Source organism: Vombatus ursinus, unplaced genomic scaffold (genome assembly GCF_900497805.2).
Source record: "Vombatus ursinus unplaced genomic scaffold, bare-nosed wombat genome assembly UNPS02009062.1, whole genome shotgun sequence".
Taxonomy (NCBI): Eukaryota; Metazoa; Chordata; class Mammalia; order Diprotodontia; family Vombatidae; genus Vombatus; species Vombatus ursinus.
Genome location: NW_020948840.1, coordinates 3,111,042 through 3,135,130, shown reverse-complemented (window position 1 = coordinate 3,135,130; position 24,089 = coordinate 3,111,042). Strand labels below are relative to the sequence as shown.

The 24,089-nt window shown below is 35.9% G+C and overlaps 1 protein-coding gene and 1 pseudogene across 1 annotated transcript; both read left to right on the top strand.

The window, feature by feature from the left end:
* Positions 1–5,852: 5,852 nt before the first annotated feature.
* On the top strand, positions 5,853–6,797 carry LOC114034758 (olfactory receptor 2AG1-like). Its single transcript, XM_027850554.1, has one exon. It carries the CDS (start codon positions 5,853–5,855, stop codon positions 6,795–6,797), a length of 945 nt encoding a protein of 314 aa, XP_027706355.1.
* Positions 6,798–23,377: 16,580 nt separating this feature from the next.
* Positions 23,378–24,089, top strand: LOC114034621 (annotated as a pseudogene).

Below are 24,089 nucleotides of genomic sequence, written 5' to 3'. Positions count from 1 at the left end.
CTCTACCAATAGGTTTTCTATTAATATTTGGGGACATAACACATTTCTGACATTTCTTGGATACAAAATATCACTTTGATGTCACTTCTTTGATGTAAAAACTCACTAATGAAGTCATAAAATCAAAGGATAGGAGCACCTTAGTAACTTTTTTTCTCATAATTTCAAAATGTTTTCCAGAAGAGTCAGAACAATTCAGAACTCTCCAGCAGTTAATAAGTGGTAACATATTTCTACATCTATTTTAATATTGACTATTTCCATCTTTTACTATCTTTGCTGATTTGTTATGTAAGGGACCAAACCTATTTTATAAACTTTCCTTTATTATTATTGCTTTGCTAGTTTTGTTACATGGTTGTTGGTAATTTCTGTTCCTTTTGAAAATAATTTGTTCATATACTTTCACTACTACACTATTGGGGTAAATTCTTTTTTCACATAAATTTGTGTTAATTACCTATATATTTTGAATTTTAAACTTTTATCAGAGATGCTGCAAATATTTTTACCCCCAAATCTGTAATTTCTCCCCTTATTCTAGCTATAGTGACTCTGTCAGTGTTAAAGCTTTATAATTGTCATGACTTAAATGGTTTATTTTGTATTTTGTCATCTCCTTTATCCCTCATCTGATGGTGAATTCTTCCCCTACCAAAACTGTGATTTAGGTATCACAATTGCTTAAAAGAAGTTTTAGAAAGTGCCTTCTTTATTTTCATTTTTCTGTCATTTTTAACAATGTGATGAATAGATAATTTATTTATTTGTAATGTATTGCAGTATTAAGTGCATGGTGTTAAGTAGACTCTATTTTTCTGTCAAATTGCTTTCACTGTTTCTAACAGGTCTTGTCAAATAAAGGGTATCTCATCCTGCAGTTTGTGTTCCAGGACTTAACATTGAGCCACTGTGTTTGTTTATGTATAGGCTTTGCTTATCCTAGTCTACTCATATTTTTTTTTTTACATATATATTTTCAGCAGTACTGATTATCAGACCATTATTAATTAATTACTATTAATTCTTTGTAAGCTGAGATCTGGTATTGATATTCTCTTTTTATTTCTATATTTTCATCATTTCCCTTGAAATATTTAATATTTTATTATAATGCATGCACAATATTGATATAAATTGTTTATATTTTAATTTTAGTGAGCACTATAAAGTATCTCCTTGGCAGCTTAACAACTACTACACTGCCAAATCTGTAGAAAAAAAATTAGTATCATCATTTTTAGCATATTGGTATGACATAACCACAAACATTAATTGTGACTCCAAATATTTAGCTTTCATTTATTTTAATAAATAGTGTTTGTAACAGTGGCTAAATAAGTCATAATTCCATTTTTGTTGATTAACTCTAAGATCAATGAATTTTACAGTTATTTATTTAGAATTTCTTCATATTTTTCTTCTTATTTTACTAATGTTAAGAAATTCTAGTAATTTTGTGAATTTATACTACACCATGATATTTTGATAAAGGTATTATCTTGATTGTTTTTAGCTTAAAATTTTCAATGTAATTTGCTGTCCCCAAGATAATTATGAAGTTCTTCCTTATAGAATTAAATGCGCTAATTGCCTTATTAGGGATAAGATATAGATTGGCCCCAGTATTGTGATTTCACCTGTATAGGAAACTCTCTGCTGAGGAAATCCCTTCTACAATGTCAGGTTAGCACCTTCTCTGCTATTAGTCTGCTCCACTTGTAGTGCATATACATATTTATTTGTTTGTTGTCACTCTCATTGCAATGTAATCTCCTTGACAGTAGGGGCTGCTTTTAACTTTTTTTTCTGAATCTTTCCTGCTTATAAGTTCAAAGTCCTGAGTTCAAATCTGGCCTCAGATGTGCAAAGCACATCTTAATTAGTTGCCTAGAGAACTGAGACATTAAGTGTTTTGCCAAGAGTGATATAGTCAATATGTATCAAAGAAATAAATCCAAATGATCCTGAATCCAAAGTGGGCCTTCTGTCCCCTATGCTATACTGCCTTCCATATTGCTTTACTAATGTTGAACAAATCTTTCATCCTGATATAAATTCAAACTGATCATAAGAAATATTTTGGACATTTTGCTATATGTTCTTTGCACCAATATTTATTAATTATATTGAGCCACAGTGGATAGAGTGTTGGGCCTGGAATCAGGAAGACCTAAGTTCAAATCTAGCCTCACTTACTAGCTGTGGACCCTAGGTGAGTCATTTAACACTGTTTGCCTCAGTTTTCTCACATATGTAAAATGACTTGGAGAAGAACATACAAACTATTCCAGTATCTGAATCATGGAGAGTTGGATATGACTGAAACAACTGACAACAACAGTGTTCTCTTTCTCTGCTTTGTTTCTCCCTGGTTTAGATATCAGAACCATTTTTACCTCATAAACAGAGCTTGGTAAAGTGCCTTCTCTATATTTTTTCAAGAATTATTTATAAACAGTAGAGCTTAGCTATCTTTTAAATATTTGATAAGATTGTAAATCCATTTGGCTCAGGGATCTTCATTCTTTAGTAGTCAAATTATGACTTGCTTTGATGAGAAGGATTACTGAGGAACTCTTCTTCCTGTCTGGTTAATTTGGGATTTTATGATTTTAATTAATTCATCCATTTTCTTTTTAATTCTCATGTTTCCAGCAAACTCTGTGAATTTATCAACTTAAGTATTCCTTCCAATAATATAGACAATAAACTATTCATGCTTGATTATCATGTAGGAATATTGACTATTTCCTTCTATAGAATTACCAAAGTGAGAAGATTACCCAACAAACTGTTCCTTTTTTCTTGACATCATTTGGATATGAAGGAAGCATAGAGGCCTAAATCTTGCCATGTGATTAATCTATCTTCTTTTTCACTCAGAACTTTTATTGATGGTACCTTTTATTCCAATTCTCCTTCATAATTCCCTAGTTGTTAGGTATAATAGTATATATTAGGTATATACTCATACCCATTGCATGCCATTCTATTATCATATGTACAATTTCAAATACTTTAAAAACTATCTTAGCCACATAACAATATGAGTTGAATAAAAATATTAAAATTATAGGTCTTTTAATCAGGTTTAGTGATCTCTGATAACTTTTTTGTTTTTAGGCAATTGGGGTTAAGTGACTTGCCCAGGGTCATACAGCTGGTAAGTGTTATGTGTCTGAGGCCAGATTTGAACTCAGGTCCTTCTGACTTCAGGGCCAATGCTCTATCCACTTTGCCACCTAGCTGCCCCTGATAACTTTCCTTACTTCTCTATTTGTTACACATTCAGCATGTTCATTTTTACATTGTCTATTTGGTTTCCTCTACTTTTGTTAAATTTGCTAACTTTTATGAATTTTGTAAATCTTTGCACAACATATTTCAATTCTTCCTTCCCTGTACAATGTTTTTATGCTTTAAATTTTATTTATTTTGGCTTTGGTTTTCTAAATTAATTATTTTTGCTTGTTTGATTGATACTTTGTGGATTTTCTAGTTATTTAAGCTTTTGTGCCCAATAGTCTTTTTTTCTTGCTATGTTGTTAATTATAGAAATGTTTTAGCTCTAGTCCAAAAATATTGGTATTCTGTTTCACTGCTATCAGTCTCAAGATGACTTTTTAATATTTATAATATAATTAGGGGTCAGTTCTTTTAGTCATTCATTGTTTTGAATATCATCACCAAATTTAGATTTTATATATAGATATAGATATATACAAAACCAAATATAATCGTGCCAATTATTATAGTGTGAACAACTATTATACTTTAGACTACAGTCACAAATGTGCAAACAGGTCAGTTAATGAAAAATGATCCATAGAACCTGCATTCATCCTATAGTGATTAGTCCCCCTTAGCCCTTGATCTATCCAAGAATTAGCAAACTAAAGCTTTAGGCCAAATCTGGCTCTTCAGCAAGGTAAGAATTTTTTTTAAATGTTTAAATGCAATAAAACTTCATTTTAAAATGTGAAAACTATTCTTAGCTTGACTGAACAAAAACAAGCCTGTGGGCTAGATTTGGCAAACAACATATACATGTGTAATTACATCCAGTATATATGCAAAATTAATTCAAGGTTTGAAGAGAGGAAATTATCAGCTGGGAGGATCAGAAAAAGTTTCACATAGAAAACAGTATTTGAAAACAAACAAACAAATAAACAAATAAATGATTGTTTAAAAAGTAGTGTTTGTAGCAACCTGAGTTGCAAAAGGAAGAGGTGAGGAGGCATTCCAGGGAAGAGAGACAGTCAGTGGAAAGACAGAGAGAAAGGAAAAAGAGAATTCTATTTAAGTAACTGTGATGCTAGTATCTCGGGACCACAGAATCTATGAAGACGAGTACTACATTAAAAAAAACTGCAAAAATAGGAAGAGGTCCAGTTGCAAAGGATGCCAGAACCAATTTAGAGTCACTAGCAAGCCACTGGAGCTTACTGGGATGGGGGAGGAGTGTGACATAATCACATCTGTATTTGTTGACTGAGTGGAGAATGGACTAAAATAGGGGAGTGCTTTAGGTAGGAGACCATATAGAAAGCTAGTATAATAGTCCACTGATGTGTGAAAAGGTCCTGAAATTGGGTGGTGGCTATATGAGTAGAGAGGAGACATATATGAGAGATGTTATGGAAATAAAAACAAAATTTGTCAACTAATTGTATATATGGGGTGAATGAGAGTGAAAAGCAAAACATAGTCAACCTTGGCTTCCAAAAGGATAGTAATGTTCTAGATAATAAGAGGAAGTTCACAAGAGGTAGGCTTGGGGAAAACAATAAAAAGATTTGTTTTGGAAATGTTGACTTTGAGATATCTATGGGACACTCAGAAATGTTCAACAGGAAAGCCTTGATATGGAAATGGAGCACAAGGGAGACTGAGGTTTGATCTGGAAGGCAAAGATGGTACTTGCATGTATAAGAGATGATAAGACAACCTTTGAAAAGAGAAAAAGTTTGGAGAAGAACTGTAGGTACACTCACAATTAGGGGGTGTGAAATGTATGATGATATATAATAGAAGACTAAAAAGTCCTTGTCATACTAGGACTAGTAGGAGAACCAAAAGAAAGCAATGTCATAAAAATCACAAGAAGAGAAATTATCTGGGAGGACAGTATAGTCAACAGTGTAAGATATTGTAGAAAGATTAAAGAAGAAGACTAAGAAAGAGGCCACTAGATTTTGATAACTTTGGAGACAGCTATTTCAGTTGAGTGACAAAGCCAGAAATCATATTGCAGAGAATTTAGAAAGAGTCAGAGGAGAGAAAGTTGAGGCACTGAGTATAGATAATTTATTCAATGATTTGGGCTAAGAAATAGGAGAGAGGCATAGGTCTATAGCCAGGAAAGGTACTAGGATTTAGTAAGGTTTTTGTTTTTAAGAATAAGAAAATAAGGTCATGTATCCTTAAATAAGGAAGAAATATAACATACACAGAAAATTTAGAAAAAAGATTTCTGCTTTACTGTCTACATGAAGTCAGGGTTCTGGAAAGTATATCAAAAACTTTTAACAGAGCTATGCTTAGAAAAGCCTCCATTTTTATATTCCACATCTGTCAAACTTTCTTAAAGCAGTCCATTATCAGAAGATCAGCACATTTGTAAGCACATAAGCTCTATTATCTGAGTGGAAGCAGAATAATAAGAAGGCTATCTCAGCATTAACTCTGAGACAGGTGTCTGGGTACAATAGGGAATTTGTCAACTCACTGACTTTAAAGTAAGAAACTTTCAATGTATTCTAGCAACAGGATTTAGAATACTCTTGAATCATTTGGGATACAGATCCACTGAGCCTCTGGTTACAGGAAACTGAAGAATCTGTGGAATGGAACTCTGGAATGTGACCTTGATAAACAGTTTTTTCCTCATTGGAATTCTCCAGGATAGTAGATTCCCTGAACTCATCTGTGTCATAATCATATTTCTTTATCTGGTGGCCATGGCCAGTAATGGTCTCCTGCTGTTGTTGATTGCCATGGACAACCGGCTCCATGTGCCCATGTACTTCATGCTCAGCCAGCTCTCACTTCTGGACCTGCTCTTCACATCAGTTGTTGCCCCCAAAACATTGGTAGATTACCTGAGTGGACAAAACACCATCTCCTTTACAGGCTGTGGGCTTCAAATGTTCTTGGCACTGACACTTGGGGGTGCAGAAGATATTCTGTTAGCTTTCATGGCATATGACCGCTATGTGGCCATTCGACATCCCTTGAATTATATGGTAATTATGAGACCAAAGGTTTGCTGGTCCATGGTGGCTGTGTCCTGGCTCTTGGCATCTCTGAGTGCCCTTGTACACACCATCTATACCATGCACTTCCCTTTCTGTAGAAACCAAGAGATCCACCACCTGCTCTGTGAGATCCCTCCACTGCTGAAGCTGGCATGTGTTGACACTTCACAGTACAAGTTCATTCTATACACAACAGGTGTGACCTTCCTCCTGATGCCCCTCTCTGCCATCTTTGCCTCCTATGCCTTAGTGTTGACTGATGTGTTCCACATGCCCTCAGGACAGGGGAGAGAGAAAGCTCTCCTTACCTGCTCATCCCACCTGACAGTGGTTGGGCTGTACTATGGAGCTGCCATGTTCATGTATGTCCTGCCCAGTGCCTACCACAGCTCTCAGCAAGACAATATTCTCTCTGTGTTCTACACCATTGTCACTCCAGCCCTGAATCCCCTAATCTACAGCCTGAGGAACAAAGATGTACTGGGAGCCCTGAAGAAGGTTATAGGGAAAGGCCCCTCAGTACAGAGATTTTAGTACCTGAGAAACCTAAAGAAGACTAAGTTCTAAAGCTCTAAACAGAATTTTGTTATTATTGTTTTTAATTCAATAATGTATATTGTTGACACTTTGCCATAGAATTAAATTTGTATATTAATTCAGATGTCATTCATTTTTGGTGTGTAGGAGGTTAATTCCCAGTCTACTAACCTGTCATCAAGACCATGGAGCTCTGTATTCAGTTGACTGTCAGCCCTTGAGTATATGGTTTCTCTCTTGCTGTAATCAAGGTTGATTACATCTTACCTGTCACTTTATGTGGTAACAATGTCTTAAACTACATTTTGTGTGCTGTTTCTTCCATCTTCAAACTGACATGAAAGAACTTTTCCATGGATTAATGGAAGATTTCACACTAGCTATTATCTATGTGTCCTCCTTCTGAGCTACTAAGCTTTTCTATGGCTTTTTTATCTTACTATCCCACAGCTGCTGGACAGTGCATTGTCTTCTCCACTGATGTCTCTCCCACTTCACCTTGTCAGTCATCTACTATAAGACTGAAATCTTCATATGTGTTCAGTCTCTTGCCATTTCCTCATTCAACTCCAACAAATTTATCTCAGCCATATAATAACTACAGTCACCAGCAGTAAATTTATAAATTAGCAACTGAATGACATTAAGCTTTAAAAATGGAAATTAATGTATCTACTTCAAAATTTATTTTCAATAATTGAGAAGGAAAGTACTTTACCAAATTCCTTTTAAGGAATCAAAAATCACTTCCACCCAGTTTTAAATAACCACCTTTCTTTTGTTAGTCTTTCATTTTTGAAGAGGACTAATGACATCATGGGGTGATGTCTTGTGAATAGATTGTGATGTGAATGGGATTTAAGTGAGAGAGTTACACAAAGTTCTCAGCCTCACTCTCTCTTCCAGAATTATCAAAGTCCACCAGCAAGACAAAAGTCAGGATGACAGCAATGGCCTGAGATGCAGGGAATGACCTTGGTGTTTTCCGTGTCTGACCAAACTGAACACTCCATGGTACCTGCTTCAGCTACCTTAGTGACTGTTGGAACAAATTATTCTCATCCACCAATTCCACTGGGGGAAATTTTTAAGCTTGGGAGTAGACAACCCCCTAACTTATCAATGGGCTTGGGGCCCATTGGTTACCCTAAACCTGGTTTAGTCTGTCTGCTGAGATGGTTAACCAGGGTGTGGCAGCTGGTCATGTTACAGCTTCTTGGTGCAACAGGTGAGAGTTTTTGAGTGCCAGGTAGACACAAAAGTTAGATGCTTGGTGAGTTCTTGCACCAGAAGTACTAGTCCACCCCTCTACTACTATCTTATGACCTTCAACAAGCCACTTAAACTTTTTGGGCCTCCATTTCCTCATCTGTAAAATGGGGGGTGCCAGAAGACTTCTATAATCCTTTTCAATTCTAAATCTATGATCCTTTGAGGCTTAATGTCCAACTTTTCTTTTTTGGGGGAGGAGTGGGGAGCTATTAAGATGTGCATGGTATATTAGGAAAAACATCTGATTTGCATTAAAAAGGCCTGAATTTGAAGATCTGACATTTGTTACTTTTGTGACCTTGGCCAACTCACTTCACCTTTCTTTTTCATTTCTGGAATTTTTATTTATTTTATGCTTAATTTATGTGATCAAATAAGCATTTCCATGACATAATGTAATTTAAAATTATTGTTGCACATGAAACTGCAAATCTATTATTTACAAGTATTCCATTTAAATATATAATAAAGTCATCAAGTAAATTTCTTTTTTATCAGTTCTTTCTCTGGATGCAGATATATCTTCCTTCACATGTTCTTTGTAGTTAATTTGAATATTTATAATAATCAAAATGACTTATTCACTCAAAGTTATTTTTAAAACAATATTGCTGTTACTATACACAATGTTCTCCTGGTTTCACTTATTTCACTCTTCATCATTTTAGGAAAGTCTTTCCATGTTTTTCTAAGATCATTGAGCTCACCATTTCTTATAGTACAGTAGTAATCCACCTTTCTTAGCCTCAAGTTACTCATCTTTGAATTGGGGGTGATAATACTTCTATTAAATATTTAGTCCTTTTAGAATCTATAGTTCCATTGCTCTTTCATTGCTATATAGTTCTTTCCACTATATAAATTTAAATCCATCTATAACATAATAAAAGTTCTTTTAGAATTGCTATGCTTAAAAATTAATTGTTTTGCAACCAACTTGGTGTTAAGTTTCTCTTAATTTACCTTGGTATTCAGATGACAAGCATGCAATAAACCATAAACACATTACTCAAAGTCCTTATAGACTAAAGTGACCTGACAGAACTTTTATCTTGCTGTAATAGTCAGGATCACTTTCATGCAACAATAAACCATTGGAGGATGTTAATAAAATAAATGCAAAAATTAACAATCATTATTGTGTAATCAGTCCCTTGTATTAATCTTGGGTATTTGTCCTTAGATTCATGTTTATATTTGCTCAAATTTGTTTTCTGAATTTCATATTCCACTGTGAATCCCCTCCTTGAGACCAGTTAATATCAAACACATGGCATAATTTGAAGAAGTGTAAAAGAATGATTTACTAAAAGTGGCAAATCAGGATACATAGTAGGAAAGTACCTTAAAAACAATACTCAGCATCCACTTCCAAAGTCATCCAGTTTCTATAACCTTTGTGAAAAATCATTGATTATGATCCAGCCCTTGTCTTGGGCTGCTATTATTAATCCAAGGTCCAAAAATGGGAGAGCTAGAAAAAGTAGTTTAATTACTTGATCCTCAGATGGCCACAAAAATTCTGCATTTACATATCTGACTCACTGACGCTTCTCATCATAAGCATGAAGTAATCTTCCATCTACCTCCATTACATAAGGGTAAAAAGGGCATCTTCTCTATGAGCTGGCAGGGCTTATCTGTCTATGTCAGGTTGTAGCTGAATATACCTATCTAGAGAAAAGCTTGAGATAAATGGAGATACTAAGAAGGAAAAAAAAAGTACTTACCTCCTCCTCTGGCCCCCACCTTTGGAATGTAGGTGTTTCTGGTCATGTCTAATCATACTTATTTTCCTGTAATAAAAGAATTCCTACTCTCTAGTCACCGTTCTAAACCACATCCTTGTAGAGAGATTCTTCCATTTCTACATGATGGGTGTGTGAAAGGGACAAATGAGACCACATGTTGCAGATAACCAGCCTTATCACAGAGAGCAAAATGGAACTGACTTGTTTTTTAAGCCTATGGCAAAGAAAGAGAATTAATAATGATCATAAAAACAACTAATACTTATATAATGTCTACTGTGTATCAGGCATTGTGCTAAACACTTAATTATAATTATTTAGTTCTGACTTTAGGGAAGCTTATTAATATACCAATAATAAAAACCATAGCATTTTCTTTTGCAATTTAACTCAGCCTCCTGCCAGGAGAAAACCTAATGCATTTGAACCAGGGCTTATACCCTAGTACTTTCTGTTTTCCTGTATATTAATATCTAAGCACTGATCCTCTCTGTTACAATACTCTCCTACTCTAATACCCCCTTACTTCAAAAATAACACATATAATTGATATGAAAGTAAGCTGGCATCACAAAATGAAATGTCTTAAGGAGATTCTTATTTCAAAAAGTTTGAACAAGAAAGTTCAGAGAATTGATTGACCTAAAGAAAAGACAAAATATTTTGCACCAGAGAAATCAGAATATAAAACTTTTTTTTAAAAAGAAGCAAAAAGATGTCCATCTGACTTTAGGGATAAAAATTCAGTGAGCAAAAGCTAAATATGTTTATAAAATCTGGAGAGTGTTGGTATCTCAAGTGTCCACCATTTTCCATCCTTCTGAAGAGCTCAGTATTAATGATGACCTAAAAAAGCTTCTTCCTCAAACATTATAAACAGCATACCAACATTGTATTAAAAATTAAGTATCATTTGGGTAAGTAAAAATTTCTATTAATTATTCTAAGCATGCCATAAACACCAAAAACAAACAAACAAACAAACAAACAGGTATTTATACTATATGGAGCTGACCATTAGGAGACTACGCAGCTAGGTGGTGCAGTAGATAGGGTATTGGGCTTGGAATCAGGAAGATTCATTTTCATGAGTTCAAATCCAGATTCAGATACTTATTAGTTATGTGACCCTATGCAAGACACTTAACCCTGTTTGCCTCAGTTCCTCATTTGCAAAATGGGCTAGAGAAGGATATGACAAACTATTCTACCATCTTTGTCAAGAAAAACCAAAATAAGGTCATGAAGAGTTGGACATAATGATTCAAAAACAAGAAGGAGACCATAGAGCCTTCATGCCTCCACAACTTTATCCATAATATAGGCTTCCTACACACAATGATGCCAATAACCCTATGGAGTTGACATCCATACAAGTGGAATTTCTCATGGGAAAGGCTAGGAGAATGACTCATGGCATGGGCTGAGATAGGATCAACCTGATTTGATTTCCCATTATGACATTTCTTCTTGAATGAAAAGTATCCACCATTTAAGCCTGGCTCAGTATAATTGATTACATATATGACTCTAGACTGAAATGGACCTCAAGAAAGGTGAACATTTTCTCCTTACTATATAGCTATGTCCCTATTTTTCTTCTGTGACAGGTTATCAGTATGAACACTATATTAGATTTTTATCTTATAGGCTAATACAAGAACACACCTGAGCTAGTATAATAAGATGCAGGTATTGAGCTATTTAGTCTAGAATTTTAGTCCTTTCTATATTCTAAACAACCAAGCAAAAGAGTATTTGGCCTTTTCATCTGCCTGTTACTAGTTATATCTTCCTATATAACATTAGGTCCTTTAATATCTCTCAGTGATGTGCCTAATTAGGCAATGATGTGAAGCCAGAATATAATTCTGTTATTTAGTGAGATTAATATTATAACTGTTTTCTGTTCTGTGTTAATGAGAAAAATTTCAGTACAATTACTTATCTCAAAAGATGAATGACTTATGGACTATTTTGTGTTTTCTTAAGGGGATATACTCTTTTCCTCAGGGTTATTCATTTGAACATGGTTACCAACTGAAAATGTTTTGTTATGAACAACTTATTTAATTTGTATTGTTTAAAATTATTACTCAATGTATTTATACATCCCACCCCAGAACCTTTTGCTACAATTGAAGGTAATATGACAACTTTTAGAGAAGTTATTTTTGTAATTAGGGGTCATCCTCTTATAAAAGTGTTCTGTTATTAGTTCCTTAGTAAAATCTCATCCTCCTAAAGAGTGAATGAGAAGTTAAAGGAAAATAACTAAAGTAAATAACATAATAATGATTAGGTACTTATGTAAGCTAAATTTTATATTTTATATTTTATATTTTCTAATTCTTCAGTTATTTGAATTTTTTAAATATATCAACATGACAATTTGTCAACCTTAAAATGTCAATTCTCTGGTCTAAAAGGTTCCCAATTAGATGTTCTTATTAGTAGAGGCACAAAGTTTGAGATAGCTCTCACTATCTGAACTGGTTATTGACAAAGTAAACTTAAAATAGTATTAAGATTTATTTTTTAAGAAATTTTAACAGAAAAGGGCATCTTTGCAGGTGACCTAAACTGGAGAAGCAAATTTGCTAGAAGCTAGAAACCCCACCCATTCCAGGATGCCTAAGAGAAGAAATTTCCAGGGGACCAGAAGACTGCATTAGGAGATGTTCTCAAAAACCAGAAAACTTTATGAGATCTTCAAGTTCTAAGATGCGATAGACTGATGAAATAGACAGTGGGAGTGGATTATTATTTTTTTAATTTACTTCTTCCCTAAGTGTCTCTATTCTGTAAGGTCTACTTGCCAAAGCGGACTTCCCCCAATTGGTCCTGTCAATATTTGTCAACCTCTCTCCCTCTTCCCCTCATGTTGTTTCCTGTCATAAGCCTCATAGTTAAAAAAAAATCCTTGATGAAGCATTTGTCATATCAGTTAGTGATTCACTGAGGAGATTGTGTCTCTCAAAAGAATTGAAGGGGGGAATAAATGAAATTATTTCTCTATTCCATTAATAACCCATTATTAATTAGGATTCAGACTATTTATTTCCTCATTTAGGGCCCAGCCCCTATACTCAGCCACTTTGAAGGGTGTGATTGATAAAGGAAATTGCCCTAATCCTTGGGGCAGGACCTTATGCAAGTAGGAGACCTTATTTACATTTAGAGTATAAACAAAATCTAATCTAGGTGAATTCCTGCCCCAAAACAATGAGCACCCCACCACTGGAGTTTAGTGTAACCCAGTACATGAAAAAGAAAACCAACCAGACTGATCTAGATGGAGATGTATTCCTCTGTCCAGATTTCTGGAGCAGTTGAATCTCATAATCAAGCCATGTTCTCAGCAGGCTAAAAGAAGACTTTTAACCCCTCTCCTCATTAATTGTCCAATTAATTGCTTTTCACCTGTCAGAGGTATCCCCTTTTCTAAAGTATTTAAAGCATTCAGTGTCTCCATGGTTTTGTTTTTGGTTATTGAAAGAAATCACTGACCATCAGTTTATTGATTAATAGCTAGCTTAATTAATAAATTAAACTGAAACAGTAAAGGAAGGCTAACTATTAAAAAACACCAGCCTTATCCCAAGGGACATAGTCCATAATAAAGCAAAGTGACATAGCAAACACTCAAAAAAATGAATAGCAAAAGTAAAAAAGACTATAACATTTCAATTTCAGAAAGTATGGTGATTAAGGATAGCATCTCATTGATATTCAATGATTGCAGTATTTGTTAAACACTTACTAAGTTACAATCATGTTAAACACTGAGCATACAAAATTTTTTTAAATGATAATTGCTCTCCAGGAGATAACATTCCAGTGGGGAAGATAGCATGCAAACAATCATGAACATACAATATGCATACAGTATAATTTTCTCAGTATACATTTCATTAAGTATAATTACTCTCAGATGGAAGGGACTGAAGCTGGTACCCAGAGAGAGTAAATTTTGATCTGAGTCTTAAAGGAAAACATGGAAAATGGAAGTTGTAGGTGAAGAGTGAGAGAGTTGTAGGCATGGGCTATAAAATTGAACATTGATTTTAATTGTTTTGCTAAAGCTTAATCAAGCTAAATTTAATATTCTCTTTTCAGGTTCCTTCATCTTGTAAACTTCACCCACCACCCACATTCCAGAAAAACTTGCCTAAAGGCCAAGCTTTCATCTTGTAATTATTTCCACTTTTGTACCTTGTAAATCTAAGCTGGAATAAAATCAGCACCAAGTGCTTTGCCAACAGAGCCTAATGGCATTTAAAATCTCTTCTTCAGTTGAAACTTCAGCTAGGGAGGGATTGACTTCAACCCGAGGTAAATAGTCAATGGCCTCAACATTGATTGATGATGGTCTGTTGAGAACATTATGGAAGTGTTCAGTCTCTCTTCTCTAGGATTATGTCCTTATCACTAATCAATGTGGCTCCATCAGCATTGAGTAGTTGAGATGCACCATAGGTCTTTGGCCCATAAATAGTCATCAGGGCATAAAAGCGCTTTGGATTGCTATTATCAGCATAAAACTAAATTCCATCTGCCTTCTTACTAAGCCAAGAATCCTGCATCTCTCTAAGCTTTGTTTGTTCTTTGTACAAGAGTACAATGCTCTTGTGCTTTCCCAGTCACCACTGGAGTAAAGCAAGGCTGTGCAGTTGATCCCATGCTTTTTAGCATGATATTTTCAGCCATGTTGTAAAATGCTTTCAATGAGGATGAACATAGCATCAAAGTCAGCTACTGCACTGACAGTAAGTTCTTCAACTTGAAAAGACTACAAGTCAAGACCAAAGTGGAGTGAGTGTTGCTGCATGATTTTCTGTTTGCAGATAATTGTGCACTTAATGCAGTATCAGAAGCTGAGATGCAACAAAGTATGGATTAATTCTCTGCTGCTTGTGCTATTGTTGGCCTAACAATTAGCACCAAGAAAATGTAGGTGCTCCATCAGCCACCACCACACTACTCATAGGTGGAACCATTGGTTACAGCAAAAGGAAAAGTTTTGAATGCTGTGGATAAGTTCACTTACCTTAGTAGTGTACTTCTAGGGACGTACACATTGACAAAGAGGTTGACACATGCATTGCCAGAGTTAGCTTGGTGTTTGGGAGGCTCTGAAGGAAGGTATGGGAGAGAAGAGGTATTTGAATACCAAACTGAAGGTCTACAGAGCTGTTGTGTTGACCTCATTGTTGTATGCCTGTGAAATCTGGACAGTATACAAGCACCATACCAGGAAACTGAATTGCTTCCATTTAAATTGTCTTAGGAAGATTCTGAAGATCCCCTGGCAGGATAAGATAACAGACACTGAGGTCCTTTCTCAAACTAAACTGTTTAACATTCAAATTATGCTTCAGAGAGCACAATTTCAATGAGCTGGCCACTTAGTTCAAATGCAAAATCTATGCTTGCCAACGTGCCAACTGCACACTAATCCCATCACCTGAGGACCTTTGTCTTGTGATTAAATCACATCTTAGCTGTGGTTAAGGAGGTTTCCAAAGGGGAGGTCCAAATGATGTAATCTTGATTCTGACTATGTTATCTATAGACAATCAGAAGACAGGTTGCTGGAGATTTTGTTTTGTTTTGTTGTTGTTGTTGTTGTTTTTAAATATTGATTTTCCCCCAATTACATATAAAAACAATATTTAACATTCATTTAAAAAATTTAAGTTCAAATTTCCTTCCTCCTTTCTTCATATCCTCCCTCCCTAAGACAATAAACAATTTGATATAAGTTATATTTGTACAATCTTGTAAAACAGATTTCCATATTAGTCATGCTGTGAAAGAAGAAACAGATCAATAGGAGGAAAAACATGAAAAAATAAAGTGAAAGATAGTATGCTTCACTCTACACTCAGACTACATCAGTTCTTTCTCTAGATGTAGACAGAATTTTAAATGAGTCCTTTAAAATTGTCTTGGATCTTTGTATTGCTGAGAATAACTAAGTCATTCACAGTTGATCATTGTACAATGTTGCTGTTATTGTGTCTGAATACGGATCAAAGCATACTATTTTCACTTTATTTTTTGTGGTTTTTAATTTTTTTGCAAAATGTAATTTTTTGCAAACTTTTTTCTTTCACAATATGACTAACATGAAAATAGGTTTTACATGATTGAACATATATAATCTATTGCGGTCTGAGAGGTTCAGAGACCCCTCAAGGAACAGAGTACAGGACAGAGTCATCTGGAATGAATTCACAGACTCAAGCATTCTTTGAGTCAAGTTGGCAAAAGTTTATTGTTATACTATACAGCAGACAAGAATTCTCAAGGAACCTGCAACCTAACAAGAATGATGCTAAAGCTTATATAGGAAAAACAGTGGATTATGTGCCAAGTATGCTAATTAGGTGATAACTTACAACCTTGGTCACAGGAGTCATTCACTACTGGAAATGGGGGTGGGGGAGAAGAGAGGGTTCCTAAAGGGTATATTTTTGGTCTGTTATGTCTGTAACAAGATAGTTTCAGGAATCGATGTCTGTAACTTGACCTCTGGATCATATATGATAACTGGGAATCAGTACATGATAGTTTTGTTGATACAAGATAGTACAAGGGAAATTCTACAGAGGTCAGCTTGTTCTTGTAACAAGGAGAGGTAGTTGGCCTCACTGGGCCCACTCATGAGTTATTGTCAGAGATAGGGTCCTTGGGCTAAAGGGAAACTGCCAGAGATAGTGCCTTGAGGCTAGGGAGAAATATGATCTTGAAAGTGGGGTCAGAGTACAAGTGCTTGACCCCATCATTCCCATCTTAAGCAGATGGGACCCAAAATCTTTTGGGGTAAGAGACAAAAGTCTTGGCTTCTGAAACAGATTCATGCTGGGATTGGATATAGAGTTGTCCCTGCCTCATGGGGTGCCATTCAAGGTCTTGTATCTTTAGCCAGTATCTGGACCTTGGCTGATGCCAGGTCCAAAGGGTGATAGGTGGTGGTTTTGGACAGAAGTTGGTACCCAGCCTGAGTAGTTATCTGCAAGTAAAGGGCACTGAGCCTAGGGAAGACAAATCTGGCAAGGAGATTAAGTAGACAAGGGCCAAAAAGGAGTAGGAGGAAAATGACTAGAAGTGGGATAAGTGTGAGCTGTTCTTCCAACAAAGCTATCTGAAATTTGGTTGAGCTATTGCCTTTCTTAAAAGACTGTTATACTTCCTCACACCCTCTCAACAAACTTAAACCATCTGAATTTGGCACAAAGGTACCCAGAGCAACTATCCATGGACAACAGGAGGGACTTGGATGTCTCCCATTTGTCCCAGTCTTTCTTATCTACCTTCCATATTTTCAATCGAACCTTTATTTATCTTTCCAAATCTTTCAAACTCATTATTCAGACTACTCAACTTTCTTTTACATTTCAACCATAAGACAAGATAGCTCATAAATTATTACTCTTCACTAATATAACTTTATTGCCTTAAGCAAAAGAGGTCCCTGACTTTAACCTCACAACTGAATAGACACACATCTTTGTTTCACAAGCTTATTTATCCTTCTCTAATTATATTCACTCTGGAAGAAAGAGATACTTCAGAAAGTGAATATTTTACATATGATAAATTTAAACACTAATTTTACTCTTACTTAGGCCGTGGGATGACTGCAAATTCAGATCAAAACATCAAGATCTCACATACTTACATTGTGCTCATGTCTTTTACTGACCACTTGCTCTGATCATAGAAATCTGCTATAAAGGAAAAGCAAGGACATGTGACATGCCAAATATGACAGGATAAACCATCCTTAGCTCTGCTTGAATTCAAACAAGACTCACAATTCTTCAACCATGCAGTATCAATTTCATTTCATCGTCAAACTCAGAAATAGTCAGGTGGGAAGCATTCCTTTTCAAAGGAACACAATGGGGAAACTGAGTCAGGAGGATCCCATCCTATATTAAGGCTAAGATTGTCCTCACAGCTTTTTCCCAGATGCAGACCTTCACCTATTAACAGTACAGAATCACATTCCCCCTCTCTAAGTAGCTTGTGACATTTCTCTCAGATACTGATTTAATGCAGACAACTATGTCCAAATTCAAACTCAAAACAAAATAAGTTATGGTCCCGAGAGCCTTTTACCTCAAACAGTAAGTTTCAATAATCTCAACTTAGAGCCAGATACAGTTAATTTTACTCTCATGGAGTTGCAATAAGCAATAAAGATTTACCAGGATTCACATACATAAGGGATTCCATTTAATATTTCCTTCTCAAATTTAAACTTGTCCTGCTGTAAAAGCCAATCATTAGAAATCATTTCTATCTATTGTACATAAATTTGCAATTTCTCATCAAGCCAAGTTCATTATTTGGGAACTCCATAACCCAAACAAGTTCTTTTCTTGGGGCTGATGAGCTTGCCTACACATATGGTTTCCAGGGACCATGGCAAGTTTACAAAATAAGGGAAATCAACATGGACCCCAAGGAGGGGCTGATCCTGACTGCTGACCTCATACTCCAAGGAGGACTATTCTGAATGGGCAGAACCAATCCAGATAAGGCTTCCACCCAATCCTCTCCTTTCGACACATAATAATCAATTAACAATTTTAGGTTTTAGCATTAAAACAGTAATCCCAAAGAATTTAGTTAATAATCTTACAACTTTCATAAGTGATAGCCAAACTGTTTTAGTTGTAACCTCCTCTTTAACTACAGGCAAAGGTGGAAATAACCTAGTTTTCTAAATGGCAGTTATAAAACATTATAAGACAGGGTTAGCAGGACTGATAAAGTAAAAATTGGTTTTACACAATTTTTCCACTATCTTTTAGTTTCTTTCAGTTCATACTTTAACAACATCCAAATTATGAAAAGTTGTTTGACATAAATGATATAAAAGTTTGTCAATTTGAAACAATACTAGGTATTTAAAATTTTGAAACAAACACCTTACCAATCAGGTGACTCTAGTTCTGTTGAATGCATTTCCAAATTGCATTACACAGAAAATTGGGCATCTCATCACCATTGGTATTATACACTAGTCACATCTAATTAAGGAACTAATAATAACAGTTAACATTTTTAGTGTCTTCCCTCTGCCAGGAATTGTGTTAGGCACCTTTCAATCATATGAGGTAAACTGAGGTAACTTGCTTAAGGTCACCCAATTAACAAATTTCACATCCATACATTCTCCCAATTTGCTTTAGTGCCGAATAGTATAATGAATTCTGACTTATCTTGAGCATTAAATTAGAAGTGCCACATTTTTACTTAAAATATGACCAGAATGAATTCAATTACCTTTTGATTGTGTTCTGGTACACAAAAACTTTCCTCTTTTATATGAGGCAGGAAAGATTAAGTGCAAGTCAATCTGCCTCTCTTTGATCAGAGGGGAAAAGGTTCTTCCTTTCTTTCTTGTCTCTCCCTCTACATTCAAAACTTGGCCACAATTGCAATGGAGATAGAGAGAAATTTTGTTCCAACAATTTTCCAAAAGTTTCCAAACTGCTTACTCTTAAACTCTCTGTTCATACTGATCATGCAAATAGATTATGCCTTTCTTTCTACTCATACTCCTCTCATTTTTACATATTTTAACTTTATTGCCTTTCTGTCTACTTATCCCTCTGGTGGACTTTGATTAAAGCCCCTTTAAAACTACACATATCTTATTTCTTTCTAATTCTGATTTGAGACTTCTCTTACTCTCTTTGACTTGCATTTACCAATCGTATAACCTAAATAGTAAAGTATTCCTCTCTCTCTTTCTCTCTCCCATACACCCTCTTCTTTAAGGCTGCTGCAATCAGGGAAGGCAGGAGGAGGGAGGGAAAGAGAAAGTGGCATTCCAAGCAAAGTTCAGCTGCATCCCTTGGAGGTCACTCTTGCTGGCTGGCTGCATTTAAAACCTCCCAGGGTGTCAGATTACACACAGACACTCACTCCCACCACACAGAGACAGATACAGAGTGATACAGATAATGACAGGGAGAATCCAAAAGCTCAGAGAGGTTTGTCAGAAATCCCCTGCACAAATCAGACAATTTTTTGTGGTCCTCCAGATTTTATAGAGGTCAGGCAAAGTGTTCCTTTATCAGGTCTTGGAGACCAAGCTTTTTCCAGTACTGTAGAAGATAACCTAGGGGTGAATCTCAAGGTGTGGAGAGAGATTGGCCCATTCTTCTTGCTTATAAACCTATAGATAAAAGGATGGTGGCAATAGGGCTGTTGTAGTCTACTAGCCTCTACCAGTGTCCTGGAGAGGGAGAAATAACCCACAGAAGTTCTTAAACAAAGCATTTCTTGTCAAGAGGGAATTCTGCCAGGGTCTGTTGCAGGCTCAACCCAAAGCCCCTGCTAGCCTTCCTAGGTGCTTGAGGGGTGACCCAACTATAGGGCGAGAGAAGTGGGAAACTTACCGTAACTAGGAGAAGGCTTAAGCTCCATGTTGGGTGCCAAAAATGTTGTGGTCTGAGAGGTTCAGATACCCTCAAGGATCAAAGCACAGAACAGGGACATCTGGAATGAATTCACAGACACAAGCATTCTTTGAGTCAAGTTGGCAAAAGTTTATTGTTATGCTATACAGTGGGCAAGACTTCTCAAGGAACCTGAAATCTAACAAGAATGATGATAAAGCTTATATAGAAAAAGCATTAGATTATGTGCCAAGTATGCTAATTAGGTGATATCATACAACCTTGGTCACAGGCTTCATTGACTACTGAAAATGGTGGGGGGGGGGGGAGCTCCTAAAGGGTATATTTTTGGTCTGTTATGTCTGTAACAATATAGTTTCAGGAATTGATGTCTATAACTTGACTTCTGAATCATATGTGATAACTGGGAATCAGTACATGATAGGTGTGCTGATACAAGATAGTACAAGGGAAATTCTACAGAGGTCAGTTTGTTCTTGCAATAAGGAGAGGTAGTTTGCCTCACTGGACCCACTCATGAATTATTGCCAGAGATAGGGTCCTTGGGCTGGAGGGAAACTGCTAGGGATAGTGCCTTGAGACCAGGGAGAAATATGATCTTGGAAGTGGGGTCTGAGTACAAGCAGCCAAGTGCCCCATTATAACCTATATCAAATTTCTTACTGTCTAAAAGAGGTGAAAAGAAAGAGATGGAGGGAGAAAATCTGGAACTCAAAATTTTATAAAAAGTGAAAATTAAAAATTATTTTTTACATGTAATTGAAAAAATAAGACAGTACTAATTAAAAAAACACACACCCATATGAGATGGTGAGTTTAATTGTTAAAAGTTGTGTGTGTTCTGACTACTCCACTGACCTGCCATTTCCCCTCTCTCTCACCCTTCTTGGGCCTCCCTATGCCCTGAGACACAACAATATTGAAATTAGTCCAATTCATAACTTTGTAATGGCCTGTAAGTATTCAAGTGAAAGGAAAAGTCAATCGATGCAGCAAACTTCATTGTTGTTTTATTTTAAGAAATTGCCACAGACACCCCATCCTTCAGTAACCACCATCCTGCTCAATCAGCAGCCATCAAAATTGAGGCAAAACCCCCCCAGTAGCAAAAGATTATATATCACTAAAGGCTTAGATGATAGCTAACATTCTTTAACAATAAATTATTTTTAAAATGAAGATGTGTATATTTTAGACACAATACTATTGAATATTTAATAGATTACAGTATAGTGTAAACATAACTTTTACATGCATTGGGAAACCAAAAACATCATGTGACTCCCTTTATTGAGATATTTGATTTATTGTGGTGGTCTGGAACTGAACCTGCAATATCTCTGGAGTATACCTGTGTATAATGGTGTTAGTTGTGTGGGTGGTAATAAAAGAATATATATATGGGAGATGTTAAAGTAAAAAAACACAAGCTTGGACAAAAGACTGGATACATATAGCGTGTAGAATGACACTAAGGTTGGGAACTTAGATGACAGGGAAGATAATGGTTTCTTCAGCAGTGGGAAAGAAAAATTTTACTTGGGAACGATAATGAGTTCTGTTTTTGAACATGTTGATTTTAAGGAGACCATGGGACATCCAACTTGAGCTGTTCAAAAGCACCTGGTAAATTGAGATTGGAATTTAGGAAAGAGGTTGGGGAAGGATACATAGATCTGGCAATCATCTGCACACGGACGTTATTTTGAACCCATGTGACCTGATGAGGCCTTAAATTAAAATAGTATAAGGAGAAAAAAATGTTACTCAGGAGACAACCTTTGGGGGATATCCATTGCACTAATTTATATTTGTTCCAAAGTTGAGAAAATCCACATGTATAAAGAATGCAGGGTATTTTCCCCCAACACCCAAGGCTGATCTTCACCTTATTAGGAAAAAAGGAGAGCTTTGAAGGAATGAATGAAGGAAATATTAAAAAAGAAAAACAAAGGAAAAAGAAGAGCACCAAGAAGCTCTTGGATGAAAGCTAGTGGCACAGGTTTGTTATTTTAAGGAGATAGTTTATGTTATTAATCCCTTCCCTAACTCTTTTCTAATCTGCTTTGAGCTACTTTAATCAATTCATTAGCAGGTAATTTGTTTTATGCTAGACAGATGAAGCTTGTGTCTTTGAAGAAGATAATAATAACAACAATAATACCAAATATAATAATTTTGCTATTAATATCATAACTGGAATTTATTTAGTGCTTTCAGGTTTGCAAAGTGCTTTACATATATTATTTAGTTTTCACATTAACTCAGGAATATAAATGCTTTTGTTTTTCCCATTTTACAAATAAGGAAAGAGTTAAGTGACTTTCCCAAGGTCAAGCAACTAATATGTGTTTGAGGCTAGATTTTAACTTGGATCTTCTTGACTGCAGATCTGGGGGTCCTACTGTCCCTGAAGGACATTTTACTTACCTTGGAAGGAGAAGGAAAATGCAACAGGTTTGATCTATGAGGGAAACTTATTCAAGGCTCTCCATTAGAGTGTTATTCCAAAGTCAGGAATAACAAAAAAAGAGACTTAGATTCTTTAAAACTACTTTTTGGACCCACATACCTCCAATTAACAGCTATGGGAAGTACTTTTACAGTGTACATATATATATATCCCAGGTAAATACCAACTTCTCTAAGAAATACAGGACTTTATATTTACTGAATATGATCAATACCTCCCTCTAATCCCCATAGTGATCTCAGGCATCTAACTTTAACTCCTACCCCTAACTCCTAAATATCACTCAAACAAGTTTCGAGGCCAAGCTCTATTTTTATACTTTGACAGATTTGTATTCTCATTGATGTGGGATAGTAACCCATCCAGGCCTATTCATCTTGTAGAACTCATTTTATGTCCTTTCAAAAATCTTGGAAAGGAGGATTACCTAGTTGTTGTTTTAATTTCTTGACATTACATAGACATCAATTCATCAATGTCTATAGGTTATTCTTTGCTGTCACTATGTGACTGCCCATATTTTTTCTAGTCATGCATGCTTCCTTATACCACTTTTATACTTTGTCTTCTGAATAGTTCTCCATTTCTAGTATGTAGCTTCCTGTTTATGCCCAATACACTGCTCTCTATTGCTCAATGGGTGACGCTCAACTTTGTTTGATAAAAATAAAAACTCGGGGTGGAGCCAAGATGGCGGAGGGAAAGCAGTGACTTGCTGGAGCTCTCCCCCAGCAGAAGATATACTGCTGGTTTTCATGGCATATGACTGCTATGTGGTCATTCATCACCCTTTGAACTATATGGTCTTAATGAGACCAACAGTTTGTTGGTCCATGGTGGCTATATCCTGACTCTTGGCATCTGTGAGTGCCCTTGTGTATACCATCTATACAATGAATTTCCCTTTCTGTAGAAACCAAGAGATTCACCACCTTTTCTGTGAAATACTTCCATTACTAAAGCTCGCATCTGCAAACACTCACAGTATGAGCTCATGGTATACATAATGGGTGTGACCTTCCTTCTGATCCCCCTCTCTGCTATCCTTGCTTCCTATACCTTAGTGTTGACTGTTGTGTTCCACATGCCCTCAGCAGAGGGAAGACAGAAAGCTCTCCTTACCTGCTCATGCCACCTGACAGTGGTTGGGCTATACCATGGAGCTTCCATGGTCATGTATGTCCTGCCCAGTGCCTACCATAGCCCTCAGCAAAACAGTATCCTCTCTGTGGTTTACACCATTGTCACTCCAGCCCTAAATTCCCTAATCTACAGCTTGAGGAACAAAGATGTTCTGGGGGCCCTGAAGAAGGTTATAGGGAAATACCCCTCAGTACAGAGATTTTAG

What these genes read in the sequence shown, in the direction of transcription:
- LOC114034758 (XM_027850554.1), top strand. Translation starts at nt 5,853, where the DNA reads ATGGAACTCTGGAATGTGACCTTGATAAACAGTTTTTTCCTCATTGGA.